This window comes from Scyliorhinus torazame, chromosome 3 (assembly GCF_047496885.1).
Source record: "Scyliorhinus torazame isolate Kashiwa2021f chromosome 3, sScyTor2.1, whole genome shotgun sequence".
NCBI lineage: Eukaryota > Metazoa > Chordata > Chondrichthyes > Carcharhiniformes > Scyliorhinidae > Scyliorhinus > Scyliorhinus torazame.
In genome coordinates, this window is record NC_092709.1 from 125238513 (window position 1) to 125257106 (window position 18594).

The following is an 18594-nucleotide window of genomic DNA, read 5'->3' on the forward strand; positions in this document are numbered from 1 at the left end:
GCTGAGGCACAGGTCTGGCGGATCAGACAGTGAGACAGTCAGTAATGGCCAGATGTTCGTGTGGGCTCATTTCCGGCATCAAGTGCTGTTAAATTCGGGTGGCAATTCACCAAATTGGCCGTTGAGAAACACCCTGCCAAACGCGCTCAAAATCACACTTAGACATTTTTCAGTTAATTTTTTTCTTCATTCATTCATGGGATGTAGGCAGCGCTGACTGGGCCAACATTTGTTGCCCATCTCTGAGGGCATTTAAGAGTCAACACATTGCTGGATCTAGAGTCATATGTAAGCCAGAACAGGTAAGGTTTCCTTCCCTAAAGGACATTAGTGAACAAGATGGGTTTTTACAACAGTCGACAATGGTTTTATGGTCGTCATTAGACTTTTTAAATTCCAGATTTTTATTGAATTCAAATGCCGCCATCTGCCCTGGTGGGATTCAATCCCATGCCCCCAAAGCATTACCCTGGGTTTCTAGATTACAAGTCCAGCAGCAATCCCACTGCATCCCCTTATGTCTTAAGCTACATGTCAGCTGTACTGCCTACAATGCCTATAGTTACCGTTGTGTGTAAAATGATGACAGTGTCCAATGCTCAGGAAAACAAACTCATTTCCCGATGTTGATCTTGGAATGGTCAAGATGATTCCAGAGAGAGTCCACCGCAGGCAATGTTAGACGTGAGACCCATGACTTTCCATTTGTTAAAATGAATGGGCTGTGCAATCATGTTTTCTTAGAGTGGAATTGTTGGAACTTGATCTGTAAGAGAAGTAAAATAAAAATGGGGAGATAAAATGTGATTCCATAATGTGTAATTTGAAGGTATTGTTGTTGCCAAAGAACTTTCAGAAACAAAATCAACTGAAGATCCTTAAAATGTATTGAAGGCATCCCAACATGATTCTTATATTTGGAATATTGTGCACACTTTCGAACACCTGGGGTAGATTTTTAGTTGTTGGTGGCATTGCGAACGGGCACGGGCTCAATTTGAGGAGAACATTGTTCGAGGGCATCTTTGCATTCTGATGCCTCACGGATGGGCTACGATTTACAGAGGAGGGGTTTGAATGGATACCCTCTCACCTCCAAATAATAGCCCATTAAGTTCCTTGAGGATCGTGTTAATGGGTTGGAGAGGACGAGAATGCAGTTTTGAAATGTGAACTTGACAAACCCGAACGCCTGGTGCATGTTACTACATAGCTCAAAGCAGGGAGAAGTGAAAGTTTATTTTATACAATGTACAGTACTGAACCTGGGAAACCATATGCCAGATTGTGCACATTACATTCCATTTTGCCATGTGGCCACTTTCTTGAGCCACTATGCTGCTGGCCCTTTGAGGTGTTGCCTCTTCTCAGCAAGTCAGTGGCAATCCCCATCATGGCTGCCGTTTTTGCCATTGCTGCTCACACTCTGCAGGCAGCTCCTGCCTTCTGGAGATGCTTGCATTGGGCACCGAGCTTGCCTTGGGCCTGGTGAGGACATTTACATTTCAAAATAGCATTGCATGAATGACCCTGTTTGTGACACAGCATTGGGGCTTATAAATTATATTGGCTTCAGGTTCCCAATCCCCAATTTAAAATACAGCCCCCGAATCTTCAAAACAATGCTGCTAGATTTGAGACGTGTCGGAGAAAAGCAACAAAGGTGGTGGAAGACTCCGAAGTCAAAAATGTTTTGGAGATACTGGGCGGGATTCTCTGGTTCCCCAGCCATGTGTTTCTCGGCGGCTAGCAGCGGGCTTCTATCTTCCTGCCGCTTGACAATGGGATTTCCCTTTGAAACCACCCGACAATGCCGGGAACCCCGTTGGTGTGGTGTGGTGTTGGTGGGTGCGTTGCCGACGGGAAAAGCGAATCTCTATGACCAGAGAATGCTGGCCACTAATTACACTTACTCTCAAGGAAAATTGTAGCAAAAATGATGAAAAGCATAAATAGTGAAGATTTATACAAGCTATTTAACTTTGACTGTGACCTCAGAGCTAGAGGATTCATACAACATTAATAAGCCTCAAATAAGACTTGGTATTGTGAGTAAAATAAATTCTTTCAGAGTAGTGGAATGGACTTACAGCAAAATGAGTTGGCCCCGTGTCAACTAATCCTTACTCAGAACAGAAATGGAAAAAATAAGTGGTTAGATTGGAATTGATGGTTGTAGGAATAAGAACAGGCAGAGATGATCAAATAGTACATGGAATGCAATGGTAGCTGTGGCTAAAGTGGAATGACATAACCGTGGAATGAAAAGATAGCCTAGCATTTCATTTGTTAATGTTGGGGTCATCAAAAATCTTTGTAGAATGTTTCCGCAATAGATTAAAATAGGTTTTATAAATTCTCTGCTGGGTCGACTGTACTTTTTAAGCATATTCTTCCTTGTGCTCTTCTACGTGTTTAAATAAAGTACTTGGTGATGGTCTATTTGTATAATTTAATTTTAAGCAGGCATTCTTCAAAGAAGGTCACCAATAATATTCAACTATGGGTCTCCTGATTATTTTATCATAGCTTTGGCGGAAGATCAACAGAAAACTCAGGGGAATGATGCCAACCCCATTTCTCTGCTGTTTTCGTGGATCTTTTGCTGCAGCTATCATTAACAACCAAGAGAACGCCCGTGAAAATTCAGCCAGTTTCTGCATCTTCTGAGGTGGGTGTATTCAACCCTACCCATCTAAATTGAAATTGAAACTTTACTGGGGGGGTAACACTGACTTTAGATAGTTGTGAAACAGACAATAATGAATTGTCAGCCTGTTTTACACCTTTCCCGATTTTCAGTTCCACTCATGACACCAATGACGTCGGCTGGACCCTAATGTTCAATGAGGTCAGCAGGAGGCCTGATCAGTTCTCATGGTTGGGCCTAACTTACATTGGATAGGTACCGGTGCAAATCATACTTCTTATCTTGATTAATAAGGGGATCAGGGGCTACGGGCAGAAGGCAGGAGAATGGGGATGAGAAACATATCAGCCATGCTTGAATGGTGGAGCAGGCCCAATTCTGCTCCTATGTCTTATGGAAACTCACCAAATGGAACAGTAGGCAAGCCAACAGGGCGGTCAACTTACATTGTGCCTTCGAATGAAGAGCATGGGAGTCAGACAGACCAGCATGTTTACCATAAGTGAAATATTTGTATCAACTGTAGCAGCCTTTAAGGCTCGAAGCACACTAGCTGCTGCAGGAATAATGAACTTCAGCTCTGTTGCCAGCTTGCCCTGACTGCAACTAAGGATCCTTTTTAATACCACAGGAAATAACTGCACCCCAGCCCAAGGTTTCTGTGTGGGATAAGAAACCGACAATAGCTATATGGGTAGAATTGAAAATGATGTCAGGGATCTCATAAGGTCATTTGTAACCTGGCTAACATTTATAAATGAGGACCCTGCCTATTTCCAGGAGTTCCGGCCTCATAAATCACGGTGTGCCTGAAGATCAGAACAATAACCTCCAGTGATAAATCAGGAATTAGTTCCAAATCTGAGGATGTTTGTGGTGTACGACATTCCTTCCATTGACTCCACCTCCTTTGATGGAATAAAATATGAATGGGACAGAGTTTCCCCTGCCAGCCTGGCACTGCCAAGGTGCCAAACTGCCATTTCCCCCACCCTACGGATCGGCCCAGGAATGTCCTTCGTGAGTCTGATATTCATAAAGTCACTGACTGATCAAACAATTATTATTTTATCTTTTCTAATTAGGATGCCATCCTCACTTTACTCCTCTTTGGAGCTCATTCTTTGGATCCTGTGAGCCCCCTCCCCACTGTCAGTCACCAAACATTTACAATACATTCTCAATCATTTGAAATCTGGGCCGAAATTCTCACCCTTGTAGGTGAGTTGGGGCTTCAGAGGGAGTTGGGGCTCATGTCGGGGGGGTCGAGAGATGAGGACGCCAGGAGCACCTCAGTGCAGGCTATGTGGCTAAGTGCAGCTTCGACTGGGTGTATCCTGCCGGGGGAGGAAGAAAAAGGGTGCCATTCGTAGCAACATTGTTGCTGGCACTAGGGAACGTAGGGAATAACCCCTCAATTTCCACTGAGAATGGACTCTTTTTTGTTAAATCACGCCATAAATGTGGGTGAATACCGATGTGGATCTCACCCAAAAAGCCAGCGGGAAACACCCCACCAAACCCGCCCAATATGACACATTTTGGGTGAATCTCCCCCCCCCCCCTATTGTATTTGCGATTTCAGCACAGAGCATTGCAGCTCAAGTTTGCTCTATTACATTTTCTAGATTGTGAGTTCAAAATAATTAAAATTTACTCTTCTAATTTCATAGGTACATGAATTTTTTTCCTATCCCTTCCAATGTGACCACAGACTTTTTGTTTGAGAAAAGTGCAAACTACTTTCACTCCGAGGATGCTCCAAAACGAGCTGCAGCCCTCTTGCCAAAGGTGAAAATAATCACCATTCTCATCAATCCTTCAGATCGGGCCTACTCCTGGTACCAGGTAACCGTGACCATTCTGCTTAGGCTAATGTTTAACACCCTCTCTTTAACTTCTGCAAGGTCAGATTTGAATTTTCCATCTTTTCTGCTGTCTGCAGCACCAGCGAGCTCACGAAGATCCTGTTGCTCTTCGGTATAGCTTTTATGAGGTGATCACAGCAGGTCGGCAGGCTGTTCCTGAGCTTCGGGCCCTTCATCATCGGTGCCTGGTGCCTGGCTGGTATGCAGCTCATATCGAAAGGTGGCTCACGTATTACCCAACTCGGCAGGTGAGCACGTCAACAGGCAAGAAGCATCTGGTTTAATGTGATATGTTTTATCTCTATCTCTCACATTTTATTCACTTTGCATTTTTCAATCCCCTTGTGCTATCCCACATTCTCCTAGAAGTCTGAAAGGAATGGCAAGTTAAACCACATGTCACTGCCCATATAAATTATGATGAAAAGCAGTCTGAATGATCATTTTTCCCAATACCAATTGTGTTCCCAGCCTCTTTGTTAACACTATACCTAACAGGCCATCTGAGAACTGATGGGAATGTTTAGCGACCTGTACCCTGGAGCTCAACCCTCTGATTTTCTGCTTGAGAGTCAAACACTTGACCACTTGCGATATCACTGCCTTCACCTGTATAAGGAATGTGCAGTAGATGTTCTCTGTCACCTTAGTGTAATACATCTTCTAGACTCAGACTAAGAACTCGGACTTCTTTACTATATTGTGGAGTCAGTAGCTCCAATATTTATGGGAAATAGGGGAAGGTACAAGAAGATCCAGACAACAGAGGAAATCGGTATTATCTGTGATGCCGAGTCAGCCAAACTAGACAGTTCCTGCCCAGCAGCCTGACCTGCAGGTGGGGAAAAACTTCAGTGGCAGGAGGTCACATCTGAGGAACCTTGGACACACACCCCAGAAATTGGGAAGGCTGGGGAAGGCTGGCAATCAGGACTGGAGGAGGTCAAAGGCTTCCTCGAAGGCTGGGAGGGGTGCACTGCTATATTGGCAGCACAGTAGCACAGTAGCACAGTGGTTAGCACAGTTGCTTCACAGCTCCAGGGTCCCAGGTTCGATTCCCGGCTCAGTCACTGTCTGTGCGGAGTTTGCACGCTCTCCCAGTGTTTGTGTGGGTTTCCTCTGGGTGCTCCGGTTTCCTCCCACAGTCCAAAGATGTGCGGGTTAGGTGGATAGGCCATGCTAAATTGCCCTTAGTGTCCAAAATGGTTAAGTGGGGGTTACTGGGGGTTATTGGGTTACGGGGATAGGGTAGATACATGGGCTTGAGTAGGGTGCTCTTTGTAGGGGCCGGTGCAGACTCCATGGGCCGAATAACCGCCTCCTGCACTGCAAATTCTATGATTCTATGATTTGCTGTTCCGCCTCACAAGTGTGAGATTCTTGGATGCTCTAATGTCTGCCATTACAAAAGGATGTGGACCAGTGTGGAAGTGTTGAGAACACACTTCCTGCATTAACCCTTTGCAGCTTTCAAACCCTCATCGCTCCAAATTTGGGGGTTAATATCGAGGCCTTTATTTCTGCTGCACTGCCAGGCAGTATCTATTCTCGCAAGCAATTTGCTCTAGTTATGTACTTTGGCTAATATATGTGAAATTGGACCTCCTTATTCATTTATTACAGATGTAAAATGCTGTGCAAGGGCCAATTTTGACCGCCAATGTTCTGGGCCCCAAGACACTAATATATTGGGTCAAGTAATTTTTCAGTTGTTAGGACGCTTACATGTGTAATTAAGGGGCCTACCAGTTGTTTGCGACCCCATCTATCAAAATGGCTTGTGATGAACAGAACAGAACCTAGGCCTCTGTTGCCCAAGGAGAAATCACCTTAAAATAAACATTTGAAGAAACATTCCTCTGCAGTGAGGAGAACCTAAGGTGTATCTCCAACTGTACAATATTCACAATTTGCCCCTGCCCCATTGTTTACTGTACCCTCCTTCCCCTGCACTTACCATTGAGTCGCTGGCATTCATCCTAGTCTGTGAGCTACCTCCTAAGAATTCTGTTTCAGTAATAAGTACTACTGGAAATGTTACCATTGCAGATTGAGAAAGAAGTTAAGCCTATTAATAAAGGAGCAATTAGCATTCACAATGCTCCACCACTTGATCCATTCCTTTGTCTGTACTAAGAGGGAGGGGCAAAATTGATGTTGATATTATGGGCGCAAATTAACGGCCTCGTCGCGCCCGACTTGGTGTCGTGACAAGGCCATTGAATCTCACAAGAGGCCTCTTGCGAGATTTGAGATGCTCAAACCAGGAGACCTGGCCAGGGCACTGTTTAGCACTGGTTTCCATAAACATGGACCGGGCGTAATGGCAACTGAGGATATCTCCAAAGACCATTAGAGACCCCAGGTGGTTGGAGACAAGGCAGGGTGGCACCCTGGCAGTCTGTCTGGCACATGGGTACCTTTTCATGGGAACCCTGGCAGTGCCAGGGTGCCCAAGTGGTACTTCCAGGCTGGCAGGGGCACTGTCATGGTGCCAGGCTGGCAGTGCCAAGGGGCACAGGTGCTAGGTTGCCTGTGCCAGGAGTTGGACTCGGGGGTGCCTTACCCGTAAGCATTGGGGTGAGGAGGGGCTCGAAGACCCCAGAGAGGGAGGTTGGGTGAAGTGAAAGGGTCTGGAGGCCATGTTGGGTTCATGGAGGGAGGTTGAACAATCGGGGCTGCCTTTAAGAATGGTGCCCTGATCCGCAAGTAGTTTCCTGCACTGGTAAGCTGAGTCTGCCAGTACAGGAAATGAATAAAGTGCGGCCTCAACCGAGGACAATAATAATGGCAAAGTGCAATTGAATTGTGAACTCCCCGCTCAACGCACCCGAAACCAGACTCTGAATTTTTTTTGTTAAATTGCGGTCTATGTCTCTGTTTGTGGGGAATTTGGAATGAATCGCACAGGTTACAAAACAGGGACTAATTTAGACTTTTATGATTTTGATAGCTGCTGCAGAAGAAGGCCAAGCAAATTTGTACTTGCCTAATCACACCAGTTTCCACTCAAGAAAATCTGACCCTATAGCCATGCGTGCCCATAGCAGCGGAATTCTCCATTGGCAGGATCCTCCGGTCCGCCAGCGGGTTTCCCGACGGCGTAAGGTGTCCACAATGGGAAACTCCATGGACCGGCTGCAGGAACGGAGAATCCCGCTGCCGGTGGGGACGCGCCGTGCCGGAAAGCGCAGCCGGCGGACCAAAGAATCACGCCCGTGATTTTTCTCATGTCAAAAAAACATCCTGAAGGTTCAGATTAATCAGGTGGATTCCCTTTGTATTTTGCAAGTTTTGATGGTAAAATTTGAAAAGTTTGGCTGCAATCAGGTTTCAATTTTTGCATTGGGAAGCAAAACCTCTTTTATATCAATGGGAAAAGTGCAGTATAATATTATACCTGGCAACAAAATAATGCATTTGCCTCTTTAACAGCTTTTGACTCCTTTTGCCAATTATTATGAAGCAATTAAAAAGTTACACTAGTATTAATTATAACTTTTGAACAGCCAGGACTATTTTTTGCCAGCCCACACGCAGCTGCAACATCAAATCAGGCCTGCTCGTCAGGAATTAACAAATTTAAGTTCGCTATTCCAGGCCATCTGGGAAGTTGTCGTGGAGCCGAGAGCAGCTGATTTTTTTTTGTCGAACCGGTGGCAGTAAATTCACTGCTCCTTGCCAAAGGAAGTCTTACCTAAGATAGCAAATCGACTCATGTCTTGTAGCCACAATGTTTCACTTCCCCCTCACCACAATTGTGAAACAGTCATCTAAATCAGTATGCTGCCAAATGACAACCAGGCACATGTTGACAGTCATATTTTATTTATATTCTTACTTTGAGCCTGAGTTTGTGTTTTTAATGATTGATTGTCCTGTAAAATTATCTGACTGAAACTGGTTTTAGTTACACATTATAGATGGGCACAAGCTGAGGACTGACCCTGCTGCAGTAATGGATGGTGTGCAGAAATTCCTTGGAGTTTCCCAGTACTACAATTATTCTCAGGCCCTCACGTAAGTTTATAAGACTTTAGTGAAGGGGTAAGATGTTATTCTTGTGCTGTCGTTCTGATTTTACATGGGACTCCACTGGAGGTGATGATGAACATGTGTTTTAACATCGTACGGGTCCAGTCACCTAGTTCTCATTCTGTGCAGCAAAGTAAAATGGCAGTAAAAAGATGTAGTATGTCAACTTTATATGGGGTTCCATGTTCAGGGGAATAAAAAATAACGCTCCAAAGACAAGCTTACCCATTCACGTCCAGAAGTAGTGCCCCACAAATAGAAATTAATTGTGTGACTAATCCACTGGCCTGGCTGGCTGAAATTGGATTCTTAAAGCTAAGTTTTAATACCAAAGGTTTAGACTAATGTCAGTGTGAGGTTTTTTAAGCGAGCTCTGACCTTGAGCTACCTGTTGTCTTGCTGCAGAGGTTTCCATCACTGCATTACACCAGTTTTTGCAAATTAAATTATTCTGGCGTAGTTACTGATCTTTGAAATTAAAGTTACAGTAAACAAATTGCAGAAAATTGAACTTCCTGTCTTCCCGATTGAGAATCATAGAATGTTTACAGTGCAGAAGGAAGCCATTCGGCCCATCGAGTCTGCACCAGCTCTTGGAAAGAGCACCCTACCCAAAGTCAACACCTCCACCCCATCTCCATAACCCAGTAACCTCACCCAACACTAAGGGCAATTTTGGACACTAAGGGCAATTTATCATGGCCAATCCACCTAACCTGCACATCTTTGGACTGTGGGAGGAAACCGGAGCACCCGGAGGAAACCCACACACACGCAGGGAGGATCTGTGCTGGTTTTCTGAAAGAGCAATTCTCCTTGTACCACTCCCCTGCCTTTTCCCCATATCCCTCTGCAAATATTTCCTTTTCAGATAATCATCCAATCCTCTTTTGAATATCATGATTGTATCTGCGTCCTGCACACTCTCAGACAGTGTATTCCAGATTCTATCATGAATTTTTCTCATGTCACCATTGCTTCTTTTGCTGATTACCTTAAATCTATGCCCGCTGTTTCTCAATCCTTCCATCAATGGCAATAGTGGCAGCTAACTGAAATTCCTCATCCCATAAACATTCTGATAAATCTTTTCTGCATATGTCTTCACACCTTTCTGAAAGTGTGCTGCCCAGAACTGGACGCAGTACTCCAGTTAAGGCCAAACCAATGTTTTATCCAGGTTTATCATAACTACCTACTTTTCTACTCTGTTCCCCTATTTATACAGACCAGGGTCCCATAAGCTTTATTAATCCTGCTCTCAAACTATCCTGACAGCACCTTCAATAATTTATGCACATATACCCCCCAGGTTCCTCTGCTCCTGCACTTGCAATATTTATATTGTATCTCCACGGGAATCACTTCATACATACCTGCAGAGGCGGACTTTCAATGAAACGCACGGTGCTGCAACGCAGGGCCCGACCAATTCATTCCATTCGGAGAGGTGACTATTGTGGTGAGAACACCAATCAGAGCCTTGGTAGCTCTAATATTTTTAAAAATAAATTTAGAGTACACAATTCATTTTTTCCAATTAAGAGACAATTTAGCGTGTCCAATCCACCTAGGCTGCACATTTTTGGGTTGTGGGGGCGAAACCCACGCAAACACGGGGAGAATGAACAAACTCCACACGGACAGTGACCCAGAGCCGGGATCGAACCTGGGATCTCGGCGCCGAGAGTCCGCAGTGCTAACCACTGCATCACCGTGCTGCCCATGGTAGCTCTAAATTTGTTCATTCAAATTTCTTGAGCCTATCAGCAGGCAATACAGAACATCATCGGGCTCTGATTGGTGAACACCCCTTTGGAGATGGAGAACAGTTTGCCAGACATTGAGAGGTGGTGGATACTTAGAGCAGTTCAGACACGGATCTCCTGAATTGATGTGAAGTTTTTGAGCTTTCATTGAGTAAAGGTGCAAAGCAGCAGCCAGCTTTCTGGAATTTGGTCTGACAGGCAGCCTGAGACAAAAATTTGGTCACTGATCTAACGTCGGGGTGCAAGCCTTCAATTCCTACAGCGATGCGAGGAGGTGACGCTGGCCAAGTACCGTCAAGGGGAGCAGCAGGGCAACCCTAGACCTCCAGGCCAGATAGCCAGAAGCAGGAGCAAACGCAATTGTTGAGGATCAAGGCTCGAGGCATAGTCTCCCGAGTGAAAGCCGAGAGGTGAGCAGAGCAGCAGTCATGTTACGTTTCTTACGGTCTTGGGCCGAGCAGTTGCTGTGATGCAACCAGATAGGATGCTTTCTATGATGCATATGTAAAAGTTGGTAAGTGTCAATGTTGACATGCCCAATTTCCTTAGTTTCCTGAGAAAGTATAGGCGCTGTGTGCTTTCTCGGTCATAGCGTCGACCTGGGTGGACCAGGACAGAATGTAGCTCACTCGGAATTGTTCGGTAAGCGCTGTCCAATTGTGAAATCACATTTCATGTTGAACACCGAACAACATGCTCTCTGTTTTACAAGAACAAGCTGCTTGATTGTGGTCAGTATTTTGCCTGTTGCGAGTGATGCATGATCAATGACCACTAAAGCGAGGTTGTAGTCCAACTGAAGGCTTTAATAAGCTAGATGTTTCCCACAGCAGCTCAGGTACAGAATGAAGGCTGCTGGGGCGGCACGGGCTCTTATACCCCGCCTTGCAGGGCGGAGCTACCATACAGCTTGACCAATAGGAAACGTATAATACCTACCAATGGTGTTCCAGCAATACCAGGTACCGTAATACCTCTACACAGACTACCACAGCGAGCAACTATTTCATGCTGCTACAATGCAGTAGCAGCATGAGTGGTATTTTCCATTAGGAGGAGAGGAGCATAAGAAATAGGAGTAGGCCATTCGGTCCATTAAACCTGTTGCACCATTCAAACAGATCATGGCTGATCATCTGTCTCTAATGCCATTTCTCTCAACTATCCCCATGTCCCTTGATGCCATTAGTTATCCAGAAATCTATGCATTTCTGTCTTGAACATGCTCAATGATTGAGTTTCCACAGCCCTCTGGGAGAGAGAATTCCGAAGATTCTACACCAGCAGATGCTTCCATCAAACCAAAGAATGTGGTATATGAATTTCAGTATTATGTGTTGCCAGGATATAGGTCGTAGGCCCCAAAATTTTACATCCACAAAACAAATGCTGCACAACCAAATTTTCAGGACCTCACCTCTCTTCTTTTCTTAGAACATGGACAAGCGATTAGCCTTTTGGTATCTTCTCTGCACTGATGTCAGTGCTTCCGTGTCTCCCTCATGGTGAGCAGAATTGGACATTATACTCAAGCTGCATTGCAATCCAAGCACCACACAATTTGATCTCATCTTTCTCTGACTGTTCTATATAGTTAAATATTTCAGTGGAGTTTTTGCTATGAGAATTATAAATAGTGGGAGCAGAATAAGGGTCGGCCATCTGTCCTCTCAAGCCTGCTCCATTGTTTAGTAAGGTCTCAAATCCACTTTCCTGCCCATTTCCCAATCCTCTTGATTCTCTTAAGAGTCCAATTGCTGTCCAAATTGACTGGACATGTTGAGCACTCAGTTGCCTCAGACCCAAGGTCTCTTCATCACCATCTTTAGATGTTTCAACACCAATCATGAAGTATGCATGTGATTCATGTGTGCCGCACTTTACACTTTCTCATTAAGTTTAAAGGGGGGGCGTCTGCAAGTCCGGGAGGGAGTAGCAGTGGGTAATCAGGGGATGGGACATGAGGTCAGGGTGACCCCCCCCCCCCCCCCCCCCCCCCGGCCAGGCACAGATCCCCACTGCTGCAGCTTACAAGGCAGCTATCTTGCTGCGCATCCAGTGACCGCCTTACGTGACCTATGGTTGCGCAAAGTGACACCGGTCGTATGGGTCCCCCGACCCCCTCCAATACAATGCGCCACCCGCAAGCGGGGCATCATGCAGCCCACCTAAGGGGGGCACCCACAGTAGCCCCTACAGGAAGGCGTCAGACAGGGGATGCGGAGCGTACTGCTGGTATGGATAGGGCCAGCCACCGATACACCTGCCGGCAGGGACAGGTGCCTACCAGCAAGGACGAGTGCCGGGGCCAGGAGTGTGGGGTGGAAGGCAGAGTGCCAAAGGGAATGGCCGGAGCTGGGCGTGAGGATGGGGAGGAGGGGCGGTGGGAAGGGGACATGCGGGGGCAGGGGCTGCTGTGCAGGCTGGGTCAACCATGTGGACCTGGTTGGGCACGGAGGTACATACCATGCTAACATGTCTGCCTTTCACCCCCTGCAGACAATGGACTTCAGAATTCAACCAGCAATGGTGGTCTTCATTCTGGCCTCCACAGCCCTGGGGGACGCACTAGGTTGTGCGAGCAGGAGCTGCTAGGGGAGGACCCTGCAGCAGCGGAACTTGCCCCAGAGGAACAGGAGCCATCCAGTGAGGATGCAGAGCTGGCTGCTCAAGAGGCCAAGGAGGAGATGGGAAGAAGGCACCGCATCAGGCCTCGTGTGTAACGGCAGCGCCTGTCATTCGAGGATCTGTCAGAACGGGCATGCCGTCGAAGACTCTGGTTGAATAGGGGGCAATGCGCCATATCTGCCGGATCATGGCGCACCTGGAACTGCAGAGGTATGGGGGAGGACATCCGCTCCCAGTGGCCTGCAAGGTGACGGTCGCCAGAAACCTTTACACCACAGGGTTCTTCCCAGCTCCGAGAGGGGACCTGTCTGGGATCTCACAGACCTCGGTGCATAGGTGTACCCGCGCTGTCACGGAGGCCTGATATGCCCGGACAGCACAATATATCAACATCAATGTGGACTGAGCCCACCAGGTTGCCTGGGGAGCAGTGTTTGATGCTATTGCTGAGATGCCACTGGTCCAAAGGGTGATCAACAGGATGCATGGATGCACTGGCCCATGACGTGCTGGTCTTTGCAAACCAAAAGTGGTTCCACTCAATGAGCATGCAGCTGGTGTGTGACCATGAGCTACACATCATGTACGTTTGTGCTCAATACCTGGGCAGTGTACACGATGCCTTCATTCTGGCACAGTTGACGGTTCCTGACATCTTCGGGGCGCATCCATGGATGAGGGGTTGGCTCTTGGTCGATAGGAGTTATCCGTTGTGGTCGTGGTTGAGGACGCTTATCCAGAGGCCACAGACCGACGCGGAGACCCACTACAACAATGCCCATGCTGCAGTCAGGGCTGTTATTGAGCGGTGCTTCAGGATCCTGAAGTGCAGTTCAGCAACATGGACTGCACAGCAGAGGGGTGATGTGTTAGAGGAGGGGGTTGAATGCCAGGCCTTGTCCGACGAGGAGGATATGCAGGATGGCCATGAAAGGCAGGACATGGGACCTGGACAGGAGGCTGCACAACATTTGTGCCAGGACCATGCTCTAATCGCCTCCAGGTTTACTGACTAGGGGGCCTGGCCGAAGACACAAACATCCCACCCCAACACCCAAACCCCCGTCCGGTCCCCCGACCGACCACCCCCTCCCATGACCACCCATCCTACACATTCCATTCATACGATCCCACCGAACCCTTGGAGTGGTAGATGTGGGGACTGAGGGGCCGAGGGTTGGGGCCATGTGGGAGGGGTGGGGTGCCGGAATGATGTGCACGGCACAACCTGGGGGCCCATGACCACTTCCACCGTCCACCCAACTCCCTCCACCCCCTCCCCAGTGCCTCTCTGCAGCCAACCCAGCCCAGCCCATCCCTCACGCCCTTCTAACAGAGAACCGTGGCAGATTGGAACGTTTGTGCACAAGTGTTTATTTGAAAATAACATGTGAACACCATGATAAAGGTTTGTGCCTTCACCCCTACTGCTATTCTATGGGCTGCACCAGTGCCAACTTAACTGGTGCCTACCTTCCTGGTCTTACAGGCCCTAATGCTATGTCTAGGTGGATCCCCAGGTGGTACATCAGCGGTGGAGGCAGCCTGCTGTGATTCCCGCCCTGTGATACGGGTCACCGTTGACAGCCGTCCTCTCGAACGACTAGGCCTGGATGGACCCGGCAGTTGCTCTAGTGTCCCAAGTGGTGTGGTGCCACCCTGTTCTGCCCGCTGCCTATTGGATGCGCCAGAGACAGGCGGGGGGGCGGGGTTAGTCTGAGGTGCTGTGGTCACTGGCCCAGGCCTCATCATCTCCTACTCCCTCGGGTTGTCTGATGGACCCTAGGCTACTTTGTGGGACCGGGGCGTGGCCGGATCGAACTGATGGTGCCGCCATTCCTGGAGGCCCTCTCTCATCTTGGCCAGTGTCTCTATGCTGAGGACCATGGAGCAAAGGGACTGTGCCGCATCAGTCAGTAACTGTCACCTCCCTCCAGGACTTGGGCAGCACGGTAGCATTGTGGATAGCACAATTGCTTCACAGCTCCAGGGTCCCAGGTTCAATTCCGGCTTGGGTCACTGTCTGTGTGGAGTCTGCACATCCTCCCCGTGTGTGCGTGGGTTTCCTCCGGGTGCTCCGGTTTCCTCCCACAGTCCAAAGATGTGCAGGTTAGGTGGATTGGCCATGGTAAATTGCCCTTAGTGTCCAAAATTGCCCTTAGTGTTGGGTGGGATTACTGGGTTATGGGGATAGGGTGTAGGTGTTGACCTTGGGTGGGGTGCTCTTTCCAAGAGCCGGTGCAGACTCGATGGGCCGAATGGCCTCCTTCTGCTCTGTAAATTCTATGACTGGCTCAGGTCAACCAGCATCCGGGCAATGTCGTTGATACCCTTAGCCATAACCCATTGTGACTGGGCCAAGCTCTGTAGCGCCGCTGCAATGTCCAGATGGCCCTGGCACATGGCAGCCTGTGCCAGGGCAGCCCTGTCCTGTGCCTCAGCCACCGCCCACACAGAGTGCCCCAGACCTTGAACATCCTGACCCATGGCTGATACCTTCACCCCAAAGCTTCCACCATGGACGACATCGGTGCGGTGTTGGCCTAGGTGGCATGCATGCTCAGCACTGTCTCCTCCCCCTGCAGGTGGTTGGACTCCTCCAACTGCACCTGCAGATGCTGGATGGTTGCTGACAGCCCCTCATTTAGTCCCTGGCTCTGTGTCTGCATCTCCATTATTGATCCCCCATTTCCAGAAGCCCAAGACCCATCTGGACAGCAGCTAGTCCCTGGGGTCGGGCCGTCCTGCAATTGTCCGCCCCCTCGGGGGGGGCTCCTACCTCCACCTGATGTACGGAACAGCTGAGTGGTGCGCACCCAGATAGTGCCCAACTGACATGAGTCTCTCTCGGATGGTGAAAGATGCTGGAGATAGCTGTGACGAGAAATCAGTGTCGTCCCTAGCTGGTGCTCGAGGAGTCTCGGGCTGGCGTTTATGGGCTCGAGTAACTGTCAGTTGCCTCCTCATTGCATGATTGGATCGTGGGTTGGGGTGGTGGGTTGTGGTGTGGTGGTGCTGTGTGGAGAGGGTTGGGTGGGAGGCATGCCACGCATGCCATGGTAAACCGTAATGCAGTGAGGTCCAGTAAGGTCTCCAGCTCCGCAAAAGCGAACTGGGGTTCTGGCTACTGTGCTGGCATCTTGTTGGCTGGAATGAATGTGTGTGTGGACTGGAGTACTTGTAAGCAGCTCCAGCTTGTCAGCCTCCTGGGTGGCAATCCCGACCCCGGCGAATCGGACACCTGTTTTCATTGGAATCGCTCTAGTTCCACGTGGTGCCGGTTCTAGCCCATTAACGGACCATAAATTGCCACAGGACCGGTTCCAATTTTGTTGTCATTTAAGCCTACCAATTAAGTCCCGGTGTCAACACCCTAGTCTCTGAAACAGAATCTCGCAGAATGTTTCAATGAGTTCGCCTCTCATTCTTCTAAATTCCAATGAGTAGAATCCCAACCTGGTTAACCTTTGCTCATAAGATAATCACTCCATCCACCTTCTCTGAACCACCTCCAATGAAATTATATCTTTCCTTAAATAAGGGGACCAAAACTGCTCACAGTACTCCAGATACGGATTCACCACTACCTTGGAGATTGCAGCAAGACTTTTATACCCCTTGAAATAAGGGCCAATATTCCACTATCTTGCCTGTTTACATGTTGCACCAGTGTGCTAATTTTCTGCGTTCCGTGCACAAGTACCCACATGTCCCATTCTGCAGATTTTCTCCTCTTCAATGGCGATCAACTTGCTAAAATTCTGTAACCCGCACCCCATCCCGCAATTCCACACCGCCCACTGAAATGCTGGCCAGATTTGCTTCACCAACTTTCATATAGAACATAGAACGATACAGCGCAGTACAGGCCCTTCGGCCCACGATGTTGCACCGAAACAAAAGCCATCTAACCTGCACTATGCCATTATCATCCATATGCTTATCCAATAAACTTTTATATATATATATATATGGAGAGAATCATCATCGTTATGTGTGCTCTGCACGAAGGCAAGTCCTTCATTCATAGTACTCTTCCCATGTCGCTCCATCCTGCACACATATTAAAATGAAACCAAAAAATGCTAACATTGCAACACTTGACCAGGATAGTCTTCCCTGCTATTAGTACAGGTCTGCCACACTATGAGTGGGTACAGCCTTGGCATATTGAAAAGCAAAGGGCAAAATTCTCTGTGTGCGAGACTATTCTCCCACTGAAGCTGAATTGCGCCTGATTTGTGCTCCTACTGGTTGTGCAAATGAAGAGGCGATTCCCAAGCTTTAGCCGTACATGGCAGTGACTGTGAGGGATTCCCGCTATCAGGCCGTCATTTTGAGCGGACATCCCGATAGCGAGGTCCACCAATGGCCAACCCCCCCCCCCAAACGCGCATACTGTGCAATCCAGCCCCCCCACCCCATAATTTCTGGGTCACACTCCCCCCAAGTAAAGGGGTGACCAAATGCCCCTCCACAGAGACCCCTAAATAAAGAGACCCCCTAAATAAAGAGACCCACCACAGCCCCTCAGAAGAGAGATCCCTGTCAAGAAGCCTCCCAGAAAAGAGATCCCAGTTAGGAAGCCTCCCAGATGAGAGATCCCAGTTAGGAAGCCTCCCAGATGAGAGATCCCAGTTAGGACGCTCCCCAGAAGAGAGACCTTTGTCCGGAAGCCCGTCAGATAAGAGATCCCAGTTAGGAAGCCTCCCAGAAGAGAGGCCCCTGTCAGGAAGACCCACAGGAAGGAGACCGGCGCCAATCCCATTTTCTTCACTACCATTGGATCATCTGCCTGACCGGGAACTCTGCCACCGCTGGTGCGAGGTGGCGAATTTTGCCCAAGGGTTTGTACCTCACACATTGAGACTAGTCTACTGAATCTGGTTTAGTTCCTATCATTGATTAATGAAAGTGCTTGCTTGAATGGTGTACACGTCAACTATTGCTCCATCCTAATGATGCTCATGGAGCCACGAGACCAACTAAATCCCTCAAGCTGTTATCATTGCTTTCAAAATAGTTACAATAAAACCATAAGAAGTAGGCCATTTGGCCCCTTGAGCCTGCCCCACCATTTAATAGGATCATGGCTGATCCAACGTTCCTCACGTACACTTTCCTTCCTTTCAGATCTTCAAATCCCTCTGGCTGTTGCCCCGTGGGGATCAGTATTACATTCAAGTAGATCACAAATGTTCGTTTAGAGGATGTACTTTATCGGATCATTGATAGTTTATCGGCACAATTTCCTAAAGGATACTCTCCCTATTTTGGGCAATCTTCAAATTGGTCAGTGAGCCATTCCACCAACTCCCTGCTAGCACTGGATATTCCGATGATTTTCCACAAAATGTATCATCAGTTGTTGGAATTTGCTGCCCCTACCAGGCCGGCACATTCAAACAGCACAATGATGACATCTTGAGTGTGGATTACATATTCTCCCATTACCTCATTAACAATGCATGGCACTATTGAGACCAACATTCAGCATTGCTAGAGCTGGCAGATAACATTCAATAATTAAATGACCCTTCCTGGTGAGTGTAATCAATCATGGTAAAATCAATGCACTCTACCTTATTGGCAGATGCTGCTCTTTGCATCGCAGGAGCAGTACTGAGAAATATCGGGCACGATT

At 47.9% G+C, this 18594-nt stretch overlaps 1 protein-coding gene across 7 annotated transcripts in view; it reads left to right on the forward strand.

The window, feature by feature from the left end:
• ndst3 (N-deacetylase/N-sulfotransferase (heparan glucosaminyl) 3) overlaps positions 1-18594 on the forward strand; it is a 1764928-nt gene that overhangs the window by 1737765 nt on the left and 8569 nt on the right. For all 7 annotated transcript variants that reach the window (XM_072496177.1, XM_072496171.1, XM_072496172.1 and 4 more), the window contains 3 exons: positions 4324-4498; positions 4596-4766; positions 8429-8538. In XM_072496177.1, the coding sequence (XP_072352278.1) occupies positions 4324-4498; positions 4596-4766; positions 8429-8538 (456 nt within the window). The remainder of the gene's footprint in view (positions 1-4323; positions 4499-4595; positions 4767-8428; positions 8539-18594) is intronic.